The 19,264-nt window shown below is 41.0% G+C and overlaps 1 protein-coding gene across 3 annotated transcripts in view; it reads left to right on the top strand.

Moving 5' to 3' along the window:
- The window catches only part of AFF3 (ALF transcription elongation factor 3), a 558,597-nt gene extending 539,628 nt beyond the window's left edge, over positions 1 to 18,969 (top strand). For all 3 annotated transcript variants that reach the window (XM_061168528.1, XM_061168527.1, XM_061168526.1), the window contains 7 exons: positions 2,364 to 2,427; positions 4,959 to 5,095; positions 9,939 to 10,010; positions 12,026 to 12,119; positions 14,241 to 14,290; positions 14,428 to 14,651; positions 17,584 to 18,969. In XM_061168528.1, the coding sequence (XP_061024511.1) occupies positions 2,364 to 2,427; positions 4,959 to 5,095; positions 9,939 to 10,010; positions 12,026 to 12,119; positions 14,241 to 14,290; positions 14,428 to 14,651; positions 17,584 to 17,705 (763 nt within the window). In that variant the 3' untranslated portion in view covers positions 17,706 to 18,969. The remainder of the gene's footprint in view (positions 1 to 2,363; positions 2,428 to 4,958; positions 5,096 to 9,938; positions 10,011 to 12,025; positions 12,120 to 14,240; positions 14,291 to 14,427; positions 14,652 to 17,583) is intronic.
- Positions 18,970 to 19,264: the final 295 nt, after the last annotated feature.

The raw sequence follows: 19,264 nt of genomic DNA, 5'->3' as shown, positions 1-19,264 counted from the left end.
CTTTCTCTGCTGCGGCCTTACCTCTCCCTACCTCCCAACTTCCCTCTTAAGACATGAGTTAATAATATCCTGATGGTTGGTTTGTAACCTCAGTAAGAATTAGAACTGATGTCATTTACTCATTTTGGAGAAAGAACTTGCCTTGAAGTCTTCTAACCTCTTTTGGTGAAGGTTTCCATTTAGGAAAAAAGGTGGCAGACACCTCCCCCCCGCTTTTTTGTATCTTCTTTATTCCTACACCAAGTAAAAATTGGGAATTCTAAGATCCCATTTCAGTTACTATCTAACCTAGGTAGAAAACTTGAATTTTATCCTTGGATATTCTCTCCTGCTTCTCATAGGTCCTTGGTCTTAATTATCATGGAAACGTCTAATTCTTCCATTATTCCATGGCTTTTGCTGTGACTGTTCTGAGGTTTCAGTTGAAACTTGTTTTAAAAGACACGGACAGCTGACTGGTTCATAATACATTGGAATAGCTGGATCCAAACTAGTAAGAATAAGCTGTACAGGGATTAGCGCTCAATATAAAATGTATAAATTTGTTGAAATCTTTTGGATGTGAATGTGTTATTTCAAGTGGCTTATATTAAGATTTTCTCAGACTTACTTGGGTGTTAAGAGCAAACCCAAATGTGTATTTTTTGTTACAGAGCTCTGCTTTATAACTTTGTAATAAAGTTTCAATATAGAAAAGAAAAAAAAAAAAATGTAAATAGCCACAGTCGGCATCAAAGACCCCACAGATAGCCAGTATGTGTTCAAAGGTCGATATGTGGACAAAGGAGAATAAACCATCATGAAAGTCACTCAAATGGAAGAAGCGTGAACACTGAGGAAATAAACTAGAGCAAGAAGAGCCGGTCAGAGCAGGGCGTTCCTTTGAAGGAAACCTCAGGCCTCACCCACCAATGAAGACCCATCATGATGAATGAAAGAGTCCAGGCCTGCGTGGCAGGAAAAATGGTGAAGGGCTCACAATCGAGAGAGTTTCATTATGCACATTAGGGAAATCCTGCAGCCATGTTCCTCATTTCTTTGTTGGAAAAGTTAAAAATTCCCAGCATGTTACCACAGTACTGACAATATTTTATGCGGAAGAAGAGACAGAAAACCAAGGTCTTCTTGCTTCTGTGATTTGTGACCCAAAATTAAGTATTTGCTTTGATCCTGGTTTGTTTATTTGTTTAATTGATTGATTAAAACCATTCAACTGAGGATTATAGTTTTAGATGGTAATGTCATTGACATGGTATGTGTGATTTTTCTAAGCCTTTTGACCCCTTAGGATAAAAGGATGCTCTGACTACCTAATATTGCATTGGGGAAAAGACCCCCTAGCTGAAAGAAGGCAGTCCAAAATAAGTGTGTTAAATAGGTTAAACAGTTCATGATTAATATTACTACTTACATCTTATCTCCCATTCAGGGGGTCCTGGCTTATGGTGGGTACATGAATAGGTCAAGTTTATTGATTATATAAAGACCCACAATGCAAAACAAGTTTATGCTGATGGTACCTAAAGTATGTAGATTTAAAAAAATCTATCCAATGAAGCATTTAAAGTTACTGTCTGCTGAGTAGTTTAGTGTAACTTGGGGTCATGTCACACACTCAGATCCATCTCTGGATGAATTCCCTTCATCTCCCAGCAGAGTCAGCGCTGGCCAGGGTTATTGTTTTAATAATGCCCATGTCTGGTGTTAATGTTTACCAGCCAGTTAATCAGAACTAGAGAGAACACATGCCATGTTTGCATTGTGACAAGGAAGATATCATTTTACAATTAACTTTATTACAACTGGAATGTAATCATACAGCAGCACCTCTTTTCATTTTTCATTGCAAAGCTTTAAAATAATTAGATACAGAGATACAAGCAACTTTAGGTACCATTTATGCATACAAACAACACTGATTTTCATAAGGGTACAGAAATATACTCACCTGTACCTATCCATACAATTATTATGAGGTATCTCTGCCATCTTTACATTAAAAAGGGATTGTTTTGTGTAAATAACCTGTGAAATAAGATTTTGCACTTGTTTTCTTAACCGTGCAATAAAAAGTCTGATTCGCAAATTAGGTACTGGGGATCCATGTTAAAAATCACTGTAAATGTATATATTTATCTGCATATATTGAGTGTGTTTTGAATTGCTAACTTAAGAGAAATATAATCGTAGTCTTTTACATATAGGCTATAGTAGTTCGGAAATGCAAAAAAAAAAAAACAAACTTGATTCCATCTTAAGAAGAGTCTCGAAATTGTGCTTCAAGTGTGAGCAAAGGAAAGAATATTTTCAAAAGATCTTGCACTTGCACAGTAATGACGTTTCATATCACTCTCTCCTCGTAGGCCACGCAGTGCAGATTATTTTATGCAAGAAGCTAAGAGAATGAAGCATAAAGCAGATGCAATGGTAAGACCTTTTCTCTCCAGATCCGTTCCTCCAAATGACGTTTGTACCACAGCTTCATCACTGGGGCAGCATAGCTAGGGTCATTATAAAATCTATTACAAGGATGTCTGGGTCTGTTCAAGGCAAAAATGTTTATATAATCCAGTGCTCATCGCCCAATAAATTATGACCTCAACCAATAATGTCTGACTGGGAGGAAGCCCTGGATAAACTAATATTTCAGTTTAGACCTAAAGTTTGAATAGGAACCAGAGGCAATGGAGTCAGTGGGTGGTAATAGTTTTTTTCCTTAAAAAAAATAAAAACACCCAAGTTTGCATATTTCTCCCTTGTTGGCCTGGCCAACGCTTGGCTTGGTCCCAGGATCAAATCTCTTTTCAAAAAGACTTGTGTTCTTCATATGCACCTGCCAAAATGAATGTTTCCTATGAATCTGGACAACCCAGAAACTATTACACTGCATGTAAGACCCTGAAGTTGTATGATTTGATGTTTTCAGAGAGTAACTTTTCTGACTTGGATAATCTATTTGAGAAAGCTTAAAGCCTTCAGGCAGGAGTTAGAAAACTTCTGGTGTTTTCTAAGAGAGATCATATGGTTGTTCTGTCAGAAGATCTCACCAAAGGGAGTCTTTCCTGTCTAGTAATTCTAGTTCTGCTCCCCTCCAGTGCTCACAAGTGAAATCAGGGCGCTGGAGGTGAATAAGGCATTTCAGATGACCTTCAGAGTATTATTCCAGGGTTGCAGATGCCTAAACCATAACTGTACCCCACCCCCCAACGCTACTGATGTTACCCACCAAGCATTTATTTATATGAAGCTCACTGCCTAGGTCCACTGGTGTACAGAGAAATAACCACGGGGTATCAGAAAATACAGAAGGGAAATAGGAGGTAGAGTTTTTGTCCTCACAATCCCACAGTCTGATGGAGAGTTCTGGTCACCCGAAGAAACCGATGCATGGTCACATTGAATTTTAAAGCAGAATGAAATTTCCTGCCTGAATCATCCAAGGTTTTACCAGGTTTCCTCAGTCAGTGTCATCTTGCCCAACCTGGCCTTGCCCAGCGATACTCTGCTCCAGCCATGTTGGCCCCCTGCCGCCTCTAAGCACACCTGACTCGTGCCAGCTGGCAGATCTTTGCACCTGCAGAGCCTCACACACACACAACATCTCACACATACGCACTCGCACGCACACCCACACCTTCAGTGTCCTCCTTACAAATTCAGCCAAATCATACTGTTCCTTCCCAGTTTCCTCCCCAGCCTCCCTGTAGCCCCATCACTTGCTCCCTTCCTGCCCTCTCTTTGGCATTGGACTCCTTGCTTTGCATTCGGTTAGTTAATCACAGACTGCCTTGCACTTTGAGCTCTCTTGTGAGTGCACATTTTTTCTCTCCACATATATGTTCCTGGAAGGAGCTTTTGTGTGTCAAGTACAGACCACACAGAATCAGGTGCTTTAGCAAATACTTACTGAAAGAAATGATTTCCTTAATCTGAAAGCACTGCCAAGAAATATTGCTGTATAGCCTCTTAGGGTTATAAGCTGTTTAAAATTTTGACTTGCTAATGGGGGAGAATTCTGCTCTACATTTCCCTTTCCTGAGGTGTCATGAATAATGAGAGGTTTTTTTAGAGGCAAGACTTAGATCAGTAGTTAAGAGTATCTGTGTAATTCTGTTTTGATTGATGAATGAATGTTTGAAAACTGGGGAGATGATGCAATTCAAATTTAGAGTGTGTCATCATCCACCGAGAGGAAGAACGCATGGAACCATGCACGAACCTGATGTGTACGTTTAGATGTATGAGAACCTAAGAACGTAAAGCTGATGCTTCGTTATCCTCACTGATATGGGTAAAGATTAACATAAATTTAGGTACCTCCTATAATCCCAAAAGGTCATTTTTTTATTAATTTTCAACGTTGTGTCCTTCAAGCTGAAATCATGCCTTGAGCTTTACCTCCTCTCCCTTTCTCTCCTCACCCTCACCCTTAGGGTGACGTTCTACCTGCTAACGAAACAACTAAAAAATACATACTTAAAGGAAGGCATGGAGATGTAAATGTCACAAATAGTGTAAAAGATAATAACGAAGGCCTTAAACCATCAAAGTGAGAGTATACCCCCTAAGTGTGAAAACTCTTACATGGAGTCAGGCCTATGAACGTAGATGTATATTTAGCACGGCAGTGAGGACCAAGGAGTGAAGTTGACAAACCATTAGGAGTTGGAAAGAGGGCAACAGAAATTAAAGCAACCGTGAAGTTCTGCACAATTCTGATTGGCAGTTGTGATGTGGATTTGGTATAATTCTGTATAACCTTTTACTCACTTACCCTAAACCAGTAGCAATTTGCGAGAATACCTAGAGAAGGTATTACCCTGTTTCTGTCTTCTCTCAGCTCCATTCACAGGAGTTTGGAACTTCAAAGTCGGGTTTCTCAAAGTGTATAGATTATGTGACAACGCTGTTTGAAAAACTATTCCTAAGGAAGACACTGTATTAACTCTCTTGATCAGGTGGAAAAGTTTGGAAAGGCTCTGAACTATGCTGAAGCAGCCTTGTCATTCATTGAGTGTGGAAATGCAATGGAGCAGGGCCCAATGGAATCCAAATCTCCTTATACAATGTATTCAGAAACAGTTGAGCTCATCAGGTAAGCGCTGCGTTTTCTTGCTTGGGGGCAGGGGTTGGGGGTGGAGGGAGGAATGTATATAAGTGCTGTGAACACAGAAAAGAATGTCAGCCTGCACTGTCAGCTACCAAGAACCAGTGTTCATCCCCCAAATAAGAATGGACTATCTTGCAAGACGTTTTTGCAGAGCCTGCCTCCTTCGCTCTCTGTGTGAGTGCCGGGGGGTGGCGGCAGCTCCTCTAACCCCACTGGCTGCAGAAAGTAAGCTGAACCTGAGGGAGACGTGAGATGTCTACTTCACCCAGCTGGGAGGTGGCAGAATTTGAATTCACTTCATCTCCATGCTGCTTTTTTTTTTGTTAATCCGATCCAGATTCATATAATCTAAATCCTAACTTCATCAGTAAATGATTCAGGAGTATTTAATGAAAGGAAAGAAGATTCAGGGGGATTTTAGGAAAGGAAATCCATCCTACGACGCACTATCTGAAAAGGTGCTGGCGTTGTTCTGGTCTAAGACTTGGACGTGAGCGCCATCCCCGGCCTGGGTTAAGACCTGTAGTGTGAACAGAAGCAGGGTTTCTGACAGGGGCACAGCAAGGACCTGGGTGGGAGACTCTTTGTCTTCCATGATGGCAACATGGAAAGGCACATCCTTAATGTCTCTTTAATGAACCATTAAGGGAATTTCATCCATTAACACTACTGAGAACCTTCGTCATATGTTTTACGTCTTTAGCTGGTTCAACTGCTTGGGATAATGTCTAATACCCATTATGTGAAATAATCCTTCCCCAAACTAACTTTAAGAGACTTTTCTAATTCTGGAATTCTAGGCAACCTAAGAGTAAATATGGTTTACCATGTCTCACTCACTATTCCAGGTGGAAGATTTCTAGTCATCCTAAATTTAACCTTCTTGGTATGCATTGGCCCAGGTTTGCTCCTTGGTATTTTACACTACTCTCCTTCAGGAAATAGGAAAGGATGACAGCCTTTGACTTTGTCATCCCAGTATCAAGAACACATCATCTTCAAAAAGCACTTCTCAAGAATGTTTTGAAAGTTAACACTGTCCAACCATTTTTCTTATTAAAATATTTCTATTACACCAATGTATTGGTGATTCCTTCATACTGTTTTCTTACATGGTACAGCATTTTGGGCAGTGAAGAAAAGAAATTGCCATAGTTAAAAAAAAAAAAAAAAATTACTTTAAGAGATCCTAGATTCTCACATTTCTTCCTCAGAATAAGGCACAGACTCAGATGCCCACAGGCAGGCATGGAAGAATATGGGTGGAAGTGGACAGGCACAAAGCCATAATGTGTTCTAGAATGTGAGTGCCTCAGACAGAGGGATGTTTTTGGTTTTTGTTTGATCTGTTCGTTAATGTGGTCATAATCCCTGGGAAAGATCTTAGAACATAGTACGTACTCAGTGAATATTTGAGGAATGAACAAATAAGCAAGTCACAGGGCCTCTGGTGAACTGCATAGCCTGCCTAAAGGCATTCAAACTTTAAAAAAACAAACAAATAAATCCAAACAACGATAAAAGCCTGATGTCAAATAAACTGGAGGTCCTGATGTGCACACCCGCTCTACACCAGAGATGGGACCTTGCATGGGTGGAAAACACAATCCAGTTTCTAAATGGTTGAATAGAATCCCTTAAACTACTCCAAAAACTAAGATAAAAAAGAGTTTTTCTTATCTGAGTTAGAAAACAGCATTAATATACCACTTGAATCTGCATGTTGCCCACCAGGTTTGAGACTCCCCTCCCCCACTGAGAGACACTCGGGAGCTGGGAGCACTCCCAAGGGGGATCATGCCACAGGTACCCAGCTTAGGATGTGCTCTTTGTCCCAGAAGGCAAGAGAATTCCTTTCTCCACCAAAGGACGCCAAGTGACTGGGGGACACTGGCCGGTGGAACCCTGCCACCACAAATCAAAATTGCACCACAAAGCCTCTGAAAATTAAATTGTAAATGGAACCACAGCCCACAGAAGTAGGTTATGACTTGCCTGCTAAACCTAAACAGGGTGACTTCCTTTTAAAAGAAAAGATTTAAACAGGACCCAGGGTCTCCTAACATAATAGCCAAGATGTCCAAGATACAATAGAAACTCACTCATCATACCAAGAAACAAGAAAACCACAACTGAGATGAGAAAAGACAATCAGTTGACACCAATAACCAGGATGAATCAGATGTTGGAATTATCTGACAAGGATTTTAAAGCAGCCATCATAAAAATGCTTCAACAAATAATTACAAATTCTCTTGAAACAAACAAAAAATTAAAGTCTCAGCAAAGAAATAGAAGCTGTTTTGAAAAAGAACCAAATGGAAATTAAAGAACTGAGAAATATAACAAATAAAAATCTCACTGGAGGGGCTCAGTAGTAGAGTAGAGATGACAGAGGATAGAATCAATGAACTTGAGAACAGAAAATAGAATTTACCCCCCAATCAGAGCAACAGAAAGAAAACAGACTGAAAAAAAAAAAAAGGATAGAGTTTAAAGCACAATGACAGTAGAACCTCCATGTCATTATTGGAGTCCCAGAAGGAGAGGGAGAGAATGGAACTGAAAGATATTTTGAAGAAGTAATGGCTGAAACTTGCCAAATTTGGCAAAAGGCATAAACCTACAGATTCAAGAAGTGGAGAAAAACCCAAACAGCATAAACAGCCAAAGCAATGTATGCCAAGACATGTCAAAACTACATTTCTGAAAACTAAAAACAAAGGAAAAAAAAAAATCCTGGAAGCAACGAGAGAGGAATGACACATTACCCATAGGGGGACACCAATTCAGATAACAGCTGACTTCTTATCTGAAACCATGGAAGCCGGAAAGGAGTGGCACAACATTTTTTAAATGCTGAAAGAAAAAAACTGTCAAACTGTGAACTCTAGATTCAGTGAGACTTCATTCTTCAGGAATAAAGGGGAAATAAAAACATTCTCAGACTAAGGAAAACGAAAAGTCTTTGTTTCTAACAGACCTACCTTTAAAGGTTGGCTAAAGGAAGTTTCTCAAACAGAAAGGAAGTGACAAAAGAAGGAATCTTGGACCAACAGGAGGGAAGGAAAAACAATGTAAGAGCAGAACTATGGGTACATGCAATAAACTATCCTCCTCAAGAGTTTTATAAATCATAGTTGATGATAGAAACAAAAATTATACCACCATGTGATGCTCAAGACAGTGTTATATAAAAGCAGTGACATGGGGCTTCCCTGGTGGCGCAGTGGTTGAGAATCTGCCTGCCAATGCAGGGGACACGGGTTCGAGCCCTGGTCTGGGAAGATCCCACATGCCGCAGAGCAGCTAGGCCCGTGAGCCACAACTACTGAGCCTGTGCATCTGGAGCCTGTGCTCCGCAACAAGAGAGGCCGCGATAATGAGAGGCCCGCACACTGCGATGAAGCGTGGCCCCCGCTTGCTGCAACTAGAGAAAGCCCTCGCACAGAAACGAAGACCCAATATAGCCAAAAATAAAATAAATAAATAAATAAATAAATTTATTAAAAAAAAAAAAAAGCGGTGACATGGAAGTAAGGTTTCAACTCTTCAAGCAAAGTAGAAAATATTGATACCAATAAATTGTGATGAGTCACATATGTATCTTGTAATACCCGGAGAAACCACTATGAAAACTAAGCAAAGAGATACACTCAAAAACACTACAAGGGACTTCTCTGGTGGCGCGGTAATTAAGAATCCGCCTGCCAATGCAGGGGACACGGCTTCAAGCCCTGGTCTGGGAAGATCCCACATGCAGCAGAGCAACTAAGCCCGTGTGCCACAACTACTGAGCCTGCGCTCTAGAGCCCGCGAGCCACAACTACTGAGCCCGCGTGCCACAACTACTGAAGCCCGCATGCCTAGAGCCCGTGCTCCGCAACAAGAGAAGCCACTGCAGTGAGAAGCCCACGCACTGCAACGAAGACCCAACGCAGCCAAAAATAAATAAATTAAAAAAAAAAAAACACTACAAGTCTGCATGCTGTGGAGCTAGTGTAATAACAGTATCATTTCTTGAGCAATTTGCAATAAGCCAGCCCACTATGCCAAGAACTTTACAAACACTCTCTCACTTAATCCTCACAGCAATGCTATGGGATCAGCAGTACTCATCTTACTTTATAGATAAGGAAATGGAGGCTTAAAGCTGTTAATTTGTCTAAGTTCTCACAACTATAAGGACTTGAACCCAGGACTCCCTGACCATTCCATATACTGCCTCAGCTCTGTCCAGGAGTCTGCAAGTAACTTGGTATATTATTGGAGAAAGGAACGGCCATATACCTCTGGTTCAGAGAAATAAGTGAGATTGAGTAAAGTTCATAAAATCTACTAGTTATGCATCCAGGACAGTTATACTACTGTCAAAGTAAGAGTTCCATAACAATAAAAAAGGAATAAATCCAAGCATTCATCTGAGTACAAGGAATAAAAATTTTTCTGGAGATTGGCCTGGAAGGATTGACCTTTGCTCCCATCTTGTCAGCCACTCAGCCATAAATCAGAATTTGTAAAAATGGATGTGTCACCATATACATGGATAATGCTTGAACTGATACCACTCTTGACCATCTGTAGCATTTGGACTTGTATTGTTAGAGAGCAGAAAGTTGCTAGATGGTCATAAAAGCCATTTTCTAGTCATGACAATCATGTCGTGCTTAGAGAAAATGGGGCAGCCTCAGCTGGCTTCTAAGAAAGAACTGTCAGCAAGCACTATGAAAAACTAAGTATTGGGCAGAGAGACCTTCCATCCTAGAAGATGTTCCATTGTTAATAAGAAAGCTTTAATTTTTTGTTTTTCTTTCCTTTTTTTTTTAAGATATGCTATGAGACTAAAAACCCACTCAGGCCCCAATGCCACACCAGAGGATAAACAGCTGGCTGCATTATGGTAAGTGCATCACATCAGCTTAAAATAGCCTCCCCAGCCTCGTACATCTTCGTTGGCAAACCAGGTGCTGAAATGCATGATGGTTTCCTAGCGCTTCTGACACACCAAACCAAAGGCAGTTCTCATGGTGGCCAGGGAGAGCCTGCACCCTGCTGTCCTATGCATGAGGTGAATTCACAGTGATTGAAAATCAACAGGTCCATGACACAAGGACCCATTTTTCTGTGTGTGTGTGTCTTAAAATCAGGTAAGTCTGTGTTTTAATCATTTGAATGTGAATTGTGCCAAATGTAATCTCTTGTGTTTAACATTTTAGAGGCAATCAAAATAATTCATCTGTCTCTTTACATGTGGGATTAGTAGAACTGAATCAAGATGATGCATTCAAGTTCTCAACACATTAAACTGAAGAGCAGTTCATTCCACTTTGATAATAAAAGCAATATTTAAATGTTAATCAACACGTAATAGGGTTTTTTTTCTATAATGATGACAATGATAATGATTATAATAATAATTTTCCCCATGACATCTCCTTAGTACTCCCTCAAATCACAGGACACCTCTCTGTTGGTTCCTCCTGTGATGGGGAGCCAAAATGTCTTTTTCTCTGATGGTTCATACTCCACTTTAGAACCTGATCTGCAAGTTGGAGAATCGAATCTCAAAATAATATAACAACAACAACAGCAACATACACAAAAGAGAGGGTCTGCAGTAGTTTTGCATCATCACGTCCTCTGGAGTTTGGTGTGCTAAGAAGAGACTCTTGGTCAAGGGTGTATTGTACAACACAGGGAATACAGCCAATATTTTGTAATAACTGTAAATGGAAAGTAACCTTTAAAACTTGTATTAAAATAAAAAATAAATGAAAAATTAAAATTGAAAAAAAATTTTTAAGAGACTACTAAGTTGTATTTGGTATGTTGGTATTCTAGTATGTCAACACTAGATCTGAGTTAGCAAATAATTAGGAGTGGAAAGCACCAAGGAAAAGTGGATATGGTGAGGACAGGGAGAGGGAGAAGGGTAAGCTGTGGCGAAGTGAGAGAGTAACATTGACATATATATACTACCAAATGTAAAATAGATAGTGGGAAGCAGCCGCATAGCACAGGGAGATCAGCTCAGTGCTTTGTGACCACCTAGAGGGGTGGGATAGGGAGGGTGGGAGGGAGACGCAAGAGGGAGGGGATATGGGGATATATGTATATGTATAGCTGATTCACTTTGTTATACAGCAGAAACTAACACAATATTGTAAAGCAATTATACTCCAATAAAGATGTTAAAAAAAAAAGTGGGTATGGCTCAGGAAATGCTTTCTGTGCTCTTTTCAAACTTTAAGTTCCTTATTAGGATTAATTAACAATGATTAGTTAATATTATATAAAATAGAATACTAGTATGTAAATAACAAATATATAAACTGTAACATAAAATAGTGACTACTCCCAGTAGTGTTTTTATAAAATACATTCATATCCGTTACTTTATTTGAACTAATTATAGTCCAGTACAGTGGTAGTGAAGGGAATAAAAACAGGTGGAAGGGCTGGCTATTCTTTTAGCAAAGCCGCTGCCGGAAGTCCGGGGTGTCAAGGCAAATCAGAATGAAGTAGTTGTGCCCTGAAATTCACCCAGTAAGCAGTGAGAGCTGTGTGCTAGAGCTTCCTCCCTCCTCTCATGGAGAGAGACTGTCTCCTAGTGGTGGAAGAAGAAAATGACAAGTCCCTCAGTCCCAGCAAAGAAGCAATAAAGCTGCTTTATGTCTTCATATTTATATTCTTTAGTTATATATATTCTTCATTTATTCATATTTATTTATATGAAGTGATATACTTATGGAGTAACTCCTTGAAATTTTGAGTTAACATTGAACAAATAGGAAGGTCCGATGCCTACCGTGCTATAGACCTTGAGTGCATCTGGAACAGCAAGATTGTTTTTAAGTCTTGTTAGTACAGGGCCCACTCATACTTTCGGGGCCTATTTCTCTTTTTCTGCTGCAGTTACCGATGCCTGGCTCTCCTGTACTGGCGGATGTTTCGACTCAAAAGGGATCACGCTGTAAAGTATTCAAAAGCACTTATCGACTATTTCAAGGTACTGTCTGGCTAACAGGCAACATGTTGTACCCAGTTGTCTCCCTGTCAAGGACATTTTCAAGGTGGAATCCATTGCTTTGGGGATAATACAGGAGCTGATATCCACACGAACCCCATTTATGACATACTCGTGGTGTTCAGGGCTCAGAGGATGGCCTTGAGAGCCCATCTAATTTATCCCTCTGCCTGTGTCCAAGTATTTTTATAGCCTCTAGAGAAGGAAGATCCCGTTACCTATCCCAGTGTCCTAGCAAATCCATCTTTATAGCTAACATAAATTGCTCATGTTCACTTAGAGCTTCTTCCTCTGAGAAGTAACTCCTTAGAACTTCCTCTTAGCTACCTCCAGTAGCTAATTTAATTTTTCATAAAGGTGTTATTTTAAATGGTAAGAAATGGCTTGTTAGAACCCAGAGGCTCTAGAACAGTAACAATGTGCACGTATAAGGATAGAATTGCAAACCGTGCTAATAACTTTTACCTATCTCAGGGAATGAAGTCATTTTCACTGGGAGAATGAAAAAAGGGGGGGAAAATAGACCAGAAAGCCTCTGGTGTACTGTTGTGAATAATTCATCTGAGATTTCTGGGCCTCTTCACTGCCCATTTGACTGTAGAAACAAGAAATTATGCCATTTCTACCTCCACCGGCTGTTTGTCAGATACACAACCATCATTTTCGATCTTTAATCCCCAACCTCCACTTCTTGGAGATGATCTCAGAGGAGCCGGCTGTGCTGGGCATTCCGTGGGCGATGTCCACCCAGCATGCTGTCTCCTTCCTGGTCATGCATGCAGTGACCAGGTGCTAAGCCATTGTCTTGGTCCATTGACGGTCATCAGTCATAGTGACAAGTACTGACACTAAGCCTTTCCCTTTACTTTGGGCGCCTAAGGTCAAGATAAGTAGTTTTCAAAAATTTAGAATCCAAGAGCTAATACTAAAGAGAGTTATTACAGTCAAGCAAAACGCTTGAATAAAGAAGGAATTTGAACTCTGTAAGCCACAGAGGTTACAGCAGAACTTTTAAGGGATCCAAGATGTTCTTAATGTCTGTAAGCAGTCCATGAAACTGTACAGAATGAATAGAGAATACAACTTAAATATCAGAGCTTCTCCCCTAGAAGGTATTGGTAGATACCCTAAATCAAAGGCTATTTAAATACTACTTAATGTTCAGAGATTATGAAACCTTTAGGAAACAAGGATAATTGGTCCATAAAAAATGAGTTTTATCAGTACAGCTGGCTCTGAAAAAAAGGCCTTTGTCCCCACCCATGTTTTTTTTTATAGTCACAAGACTTTAGTGGTAGTGGAAGAGGCCTGAAGGCAATTTTGCAAAATCCTCACATGTAAGGCCATTTCTTACCATTTTAATAACACCTCCACTAAAAACTAAAAATCAGTCACCACTTCATAAAGTTCTTTTTAACCAAAAGAAACACTTTGTCTCTGGGGAACCAGGCTGAGGCTATTTTCTTGTCTCTGGAAGGGAAAATTCAATATTATAAAGTCCATTTTCTCCTTAACAGTCTCATAGACTTATGTCCAAGAAAGCATTATTGGGCTCTCAGGGAGGAAATCTATCTGTACATTTAGAAGCTTTCCTTGCCAAAGGCAAAAATGTCTTTTAAATGCGTGATGCAAACAACTGGCTCATACAACACATCCCATATCAGACTTTTAAATAAATCAGAATTTTTGAACTCACTATTGTTAAGGAAATACGTTTTAGTCTGTTCTTTTAGAAACATTCAAGAGCAACTTCCTTTAAGAGAAATACTTTTAAGCTTCATAAGTTAACATGGTAACAGCTGATGTCTCATGTATTTTCAGGCATTAAATATATGTCGACAGTTTCTGCAAATACGCCCTACGTTTAAAAATAAGATATTCTCATTGTGTCAGTGGGAGGGGGCAGCTGCCTCCCACTATCTTCCAGAGAGGAAGCCAATAGCCTAGTAATTAAAAACTCCCCAGATCCAATTTCTGTGAATCTGCATTTTATCTACAATGTCAGCCATTACTTCTCTCAACGGTCACCTGAGAACATGTTATTGTGGGCTGTTTAAACTCAAGCAGATGGTACTCACTGTCAATGTTTTTATTTTCCTGCAGAATTCATCTAAAGCTGCCCAAGCCCCATCTCCGTGGGGGGCCAGTGGAAAGTAAGTTCGTTTTTCCGAAGTGAAGGTGATAAATGAGATGTTGCATGACGCTGGGTAAGGTGCTCCTCTGCTTGCAGTGCCCTGAGGGGCTGCCCGATCAACCTCTCCCCTTGTTTTCCTATGCTCTCCCCTTCCAGGAGCACTGGCACCCCATCCCCCATGTCTCCCAACCCCTCCCCCACCAGCTCCGTGGGATCTCAGGGGAGCCTCTCCAATGGGAACGCCCTGTCCCCGTCAACCATCGTCAGCATCCCACAGCGCATCCACCAGATGGCAGCCAACCACGTCAGCATCACCAACAGCATTCTCCACAGCTATGACTACTGGGAGATGGCGGACAACCTGGCCAAGGAGAACAGAGGTGTGTGCGCCTCTGGGGAGCATGCGCGTAGTTCAGCCGCAGCTCAGGGAGCCACCCTGATCCTTGGGCATCAGCGGGCGAAGAAGAAATAGTAGACGCTGTCACCTACTGTGTGAATTTGCCTGACTTCTCCCCCTCACTCAGGGCCTCCCATGCCTTTACCTACCTTTATCTTTACTGTGGGAAAGATCAGAGATAGAGATGGAGATAGAAATGATATAGGTCCCAATGATACAGATACAAATTATATAGATAAACACACACACGTTTTTTTCCTTCGGACAGTGAGCTCCTTAAAGGTAGGGATTACATTTTATTCAACTCTGTATTCCTAAGACCTGCGTAGTGCCTAGAACACAGTTGGGGGTCTGAAATACTGGATGAATTAATTAACTGATGAGTAGGAATGTTACTAGCTATTGAAGTGATAGCTGCTTCCAACTGAAAAAAAACGTGTTTTATGGGTAAGCTGCATTTCTTTTTAAATAATGTTTGTTTTTACTGATCACAAAAGGAATGCATGTTTACTGTGGCTAAATTTGTAAAGTACAAAAAAACTGTAGAGAAAAAAATTTTTAATCATCTGTAATCTTGTCACTAAGAAATAACTACTATTAACATTCTATTGAAAAAAAAAAAAACTTTTGAAATTTCTTCTCGTTTTCTCCAAATATGCATGATTTTTCCCAAAATAAGATCATAGTATATATACAGTTTTACATCCTGTCTTTTCTTCATTTTACATTATATCAGGCATTTTCTCATGTCACTAACTCGTTCAGAGACACCTTTTATGATGACTCTATAATACTTTCAAAATAGAGGTATGCAATCATAAGTATCATGATTTCTCAAACCATTCCCCTGTTGTTGGACATTTGTGTTACTTCCAATTTTTTCCCACTGTTACAAATAACGTTAACGATAAATATCCTCATGTCAATCGTTCATATTTCTGATTACTGTCATAGGAGGGAGTTATAGAATGTGGAGGTCAACAGGTATAGATTCTTTTAAGATATGTATTGGTATATATTGTTAACTTTCTCCCATAAGATTATACCAATTTACTATTTCTCCAGTGCTTCGTGAGAGTGTAAATCTGAGCTATCAAGCCATTAAATGCAAATTTTGTTCCCATGGTAACATGTGCCTCTGAGGCTAAGATCAGGATGTCCATGATGAGATAAGGAACCAATGGCACAGATAGGCCTGAGTACGTGAAATTGATAATGAAACCAAACAGGACATAACAGTAGTGCGGCGGTGATGCACCCTGAAAATCCAGTAGGGTGCCAAGGAGGTCAGTGCCAGGGGCTGAGGCCAGCAGGCTCGCCAAAGGAGCTGGCACGGAACAGGGTTTTGAAAAGCAAACAGTAGTTGAGTGGCTGAGATGGAGTGGGGTGGACGTCACAAGTGGATGAAACAGAAGGGACAAAGGTACAAATGTCCGCGGCCAGTTTGGGAGAGCCCGAGCAGGCCAGGCTCCAGATGGTACTGCCAGCTGCTGCCAGACGTCCCTCAGCAGAGCTGCACATCCAGTGCAAAGTCCGCATGGCTTCCCCAGACCTGCCCCTCCTCCCCTGTTCTTCTCCTGACCTCCTGCCGCACTGTCCTCCCGGCCACCTGGAGCCTGGCTCTTCTCGGAGCCTCCCCAGCAGGACCTCTTTCAGCACGTACAAGAGCACCTTTGAAAGAATACTCCCAGCTTCTTACTTTCAAGGAGTGCTGTTCAGTGGTCCAGTTAGGGCAGCCTGGCAGCCACACGAATTGATGCGTCTCTATGAGCCACCAAACCGTGGTCTCTGCGATGGCAGAGCCTGCACATTCTTCGTCTCGGTGTACTCCCTGCCTCTGCCCTCCTGCACCTAGGTAGTGCCTCGGCAGTAATAAATGTTTAAGGAAAGGACAAACCCAGAGAATGTCCAAGGACTAGAAGGTGACCTCAGCAGAGGTGTTTCAGAACCCATCTGTGAACAAGGACCTACAGTATAGCACAGGGAACTAACTGTACTCAATATTTTGTAATAACCTATAAGGGGAAAGAATCTGAAAAAGAATAGATATATAACTGAATATATATAACTGAATCCTGAAGCTAACACGACATTGTAAATCAACTATACTTCAGTAAAATAAAAATAAAAGACAATTTAAACAAGCTGGATGCTCCAAAAAAAAAAAAAAGAGGGACTTCCCTAGCGGTCCAGCGGTTAAGACTCCGTGCTTCCACTGCAGGGGGCCCGGGTTTAATCCCTGGTCAGAGAACTAAGATCCCGCATGCCGCACGGTGTGGCCAAATAAATAAATACTAAATTTTAAAAAAAAAGAAAGAAAAACCCATCTCTGATTTGTCTCCAGGAGCCTGGAGCCTCCTCCATCGGACTCCCACCCTCCCCCCACAGGGGCTCAGCACGTAGCACAGCTGAGGACAGTATAAGGGATGACAGAGCTGCAGGCCAAGTTCAGGGTGGGACACATTACTGCACAAGGAGAATGCAACCTGAGGAAGTACATTTTCTTTGCTCTTTGGCTAAATAAATGCCATTTATTTGGGTTTGGTTTGGTTTGGCCATGCCATGTTTCCTTTGTTTATTCAGAATTATTTCAGTAAAATACATACATATTTTTCCTCTCTGTCTATATACATGTATCTATTTTAAACATGAAGAGTTAAATCTATTAAAATCAATGTACTTACAGAACAGTGAAAAAATGGCATGTAGAACACACAGCGTCCATTAAATTCAATATTGTAAATGTCATTCGTTTGAATTAGAAGTCGCCAATTGAGGGATTATTGGGATGTAGGTGAGCCCCCGGGGGCTTTATTTTGTTAGGTTGAGCTTACGTCAAGTGATGGGACAGAGAAGGCTTGATTTATAAAGAGGACCAAGTGTGTGTCCCTCTAACAACCCTCTCTGTCCCCTAGAATTCTTCAATGACCTGGACCTGCTCATGGGGCCAGTCACCCTGCACAGCAGCATGGAACACCTGGTCCAGTACTCCCAGCAGGGCCTGTACTGGCTGCGGAACAGCACCCACCTGACATAGGGACCCCGCCTTCGGGCTGGAGGGCACTCTTGTCTTCACGGACGGCTCAACATTTCTGGACACTGTGCTCCTGAAGTTCCCAGCCACAGCATTTCTCAAACGGCGGTGAATATTTTCTCAGCATCGAACAATGGTCTTTTCTCCCAGGGCACGTGTGTTTGTATGTGTGGGTGTAGAAAAGCTGCCTTTGTAAGTGTGTAAGATACACAGCTCTTTAGAACACGTTTTCTTTGTCTAGTTTCCATACTCCCAGGCTAGACAAAGTGATCAGACGTTTCCGATTAGAGAAAACACACTTACACACACACACACACACACATACACACACACACACACACACACACTTTCTAGTTCAAAGCTAAACCGTGACTTCTTAGAACATTCAATGAAAATCTCATGGGTTAGTGAACCAGGTGCAATACAGCACACCAAAAGCTTGACTGCCAGTTAAGATGATCTTAGTTCTTATACTTTTGATTACTTTCAGTATTAATATACTCTCCCCCAATTATTATTTTTTTGATTGTGTGTATTAATGGGTAATTGAATAATGAAAATAAGTCAGTTATTTTTGTGCTGGACGTTTACTAGATTGCATGTTACCAAATACCCTGCCTTTTGTCTAGTACCTGCCCCCTCCAGCCAACTTTACTGTCAACTAAACATGTTAGAAAGCAAGTGAATTGACTCCCACGGGCCTTCCCTGCCCTGCCCCCCAAAACAGTATGACCATGACACTGAGATTTGGTAAAACCTCAGTGTCTTTGAAACTTCACCAACATGAAAGCAGCAACAACTGCTTCTGGGGGCTCAGTGAGTAACTGAAATCTTCTGCACACGCCAGGAGCCCGCCCGGCACACGTGTTTCTTCCTGCCACTGTGACCCAGGGGCTGTGGAGCCACATGGTGTCTGTCGGCCGATATTTTTCTAGTCTCTTCTTTCCATGATAGCTTTCTTACCAGTTTTCTTGGCCAGATGAGGACATTACCTAGGATGTCCCTTCACTCAGATCTGTATCTTTTGCTTATCAGGTCAAGAACTATTTGCTATCATGATTCTATCTAATCCTCTCACTCTTGGAGAAAGTGCCACTGTGGGCCTTGAATGCATTTTGATCTGGGCATTGTGTTTCAGGCTTTGATTAGCAAGCTACTTACTCTACAGAATACGTTATTCCTGCAAGGATCGAAGTTCTGTCTGGGGTAGCAACGACCAGTCTGGTATGTTTCCGTCTTGCCCTTGATTCTTTTCTTTTTTTTTTTTTAATTAAGTTTACATTTTAGTTTTTTTGACATCTTTGTTTACAGTTTTTGTCTGAAATTTATTTCTTTTATTGTCTCTCGTCATACCCTAGATTTGGTCTTCTTATTAAATATATTTGGATATAAAAATATTGGTTAAAAAAAAAAGAAAAACTCCTGGAAAAGAGGATGTACTCCCTGTACTTTAAAAACAAAAATAATGACCTTGAGGCCTCTCACTTGACAAAATTGCCCCAAGACGGCCTGAGAAAGGTGATGTGATGTGTGGAACAATCCATTTTTCAAGGTGATGGTAA

Source organism: Eubalaena glacialis, chromosome 14, assembly GCF_028564815.1.
Source record: "Eubalaena glacialis isolate mEubGla1 chromosome 14, mEubGla1.1.hap2.+ XY, whole genome shotgun sequence".
Lineage (NCBI taxonomy): Eukaryota > Metazoa > Chordata > Mammalia > Artiodactyla > Balaenidae > Eubalaena > Eubalaena glacialis.
This window is presented reverse-complemented; position numbering and strand designations above follow the sequence as displayed.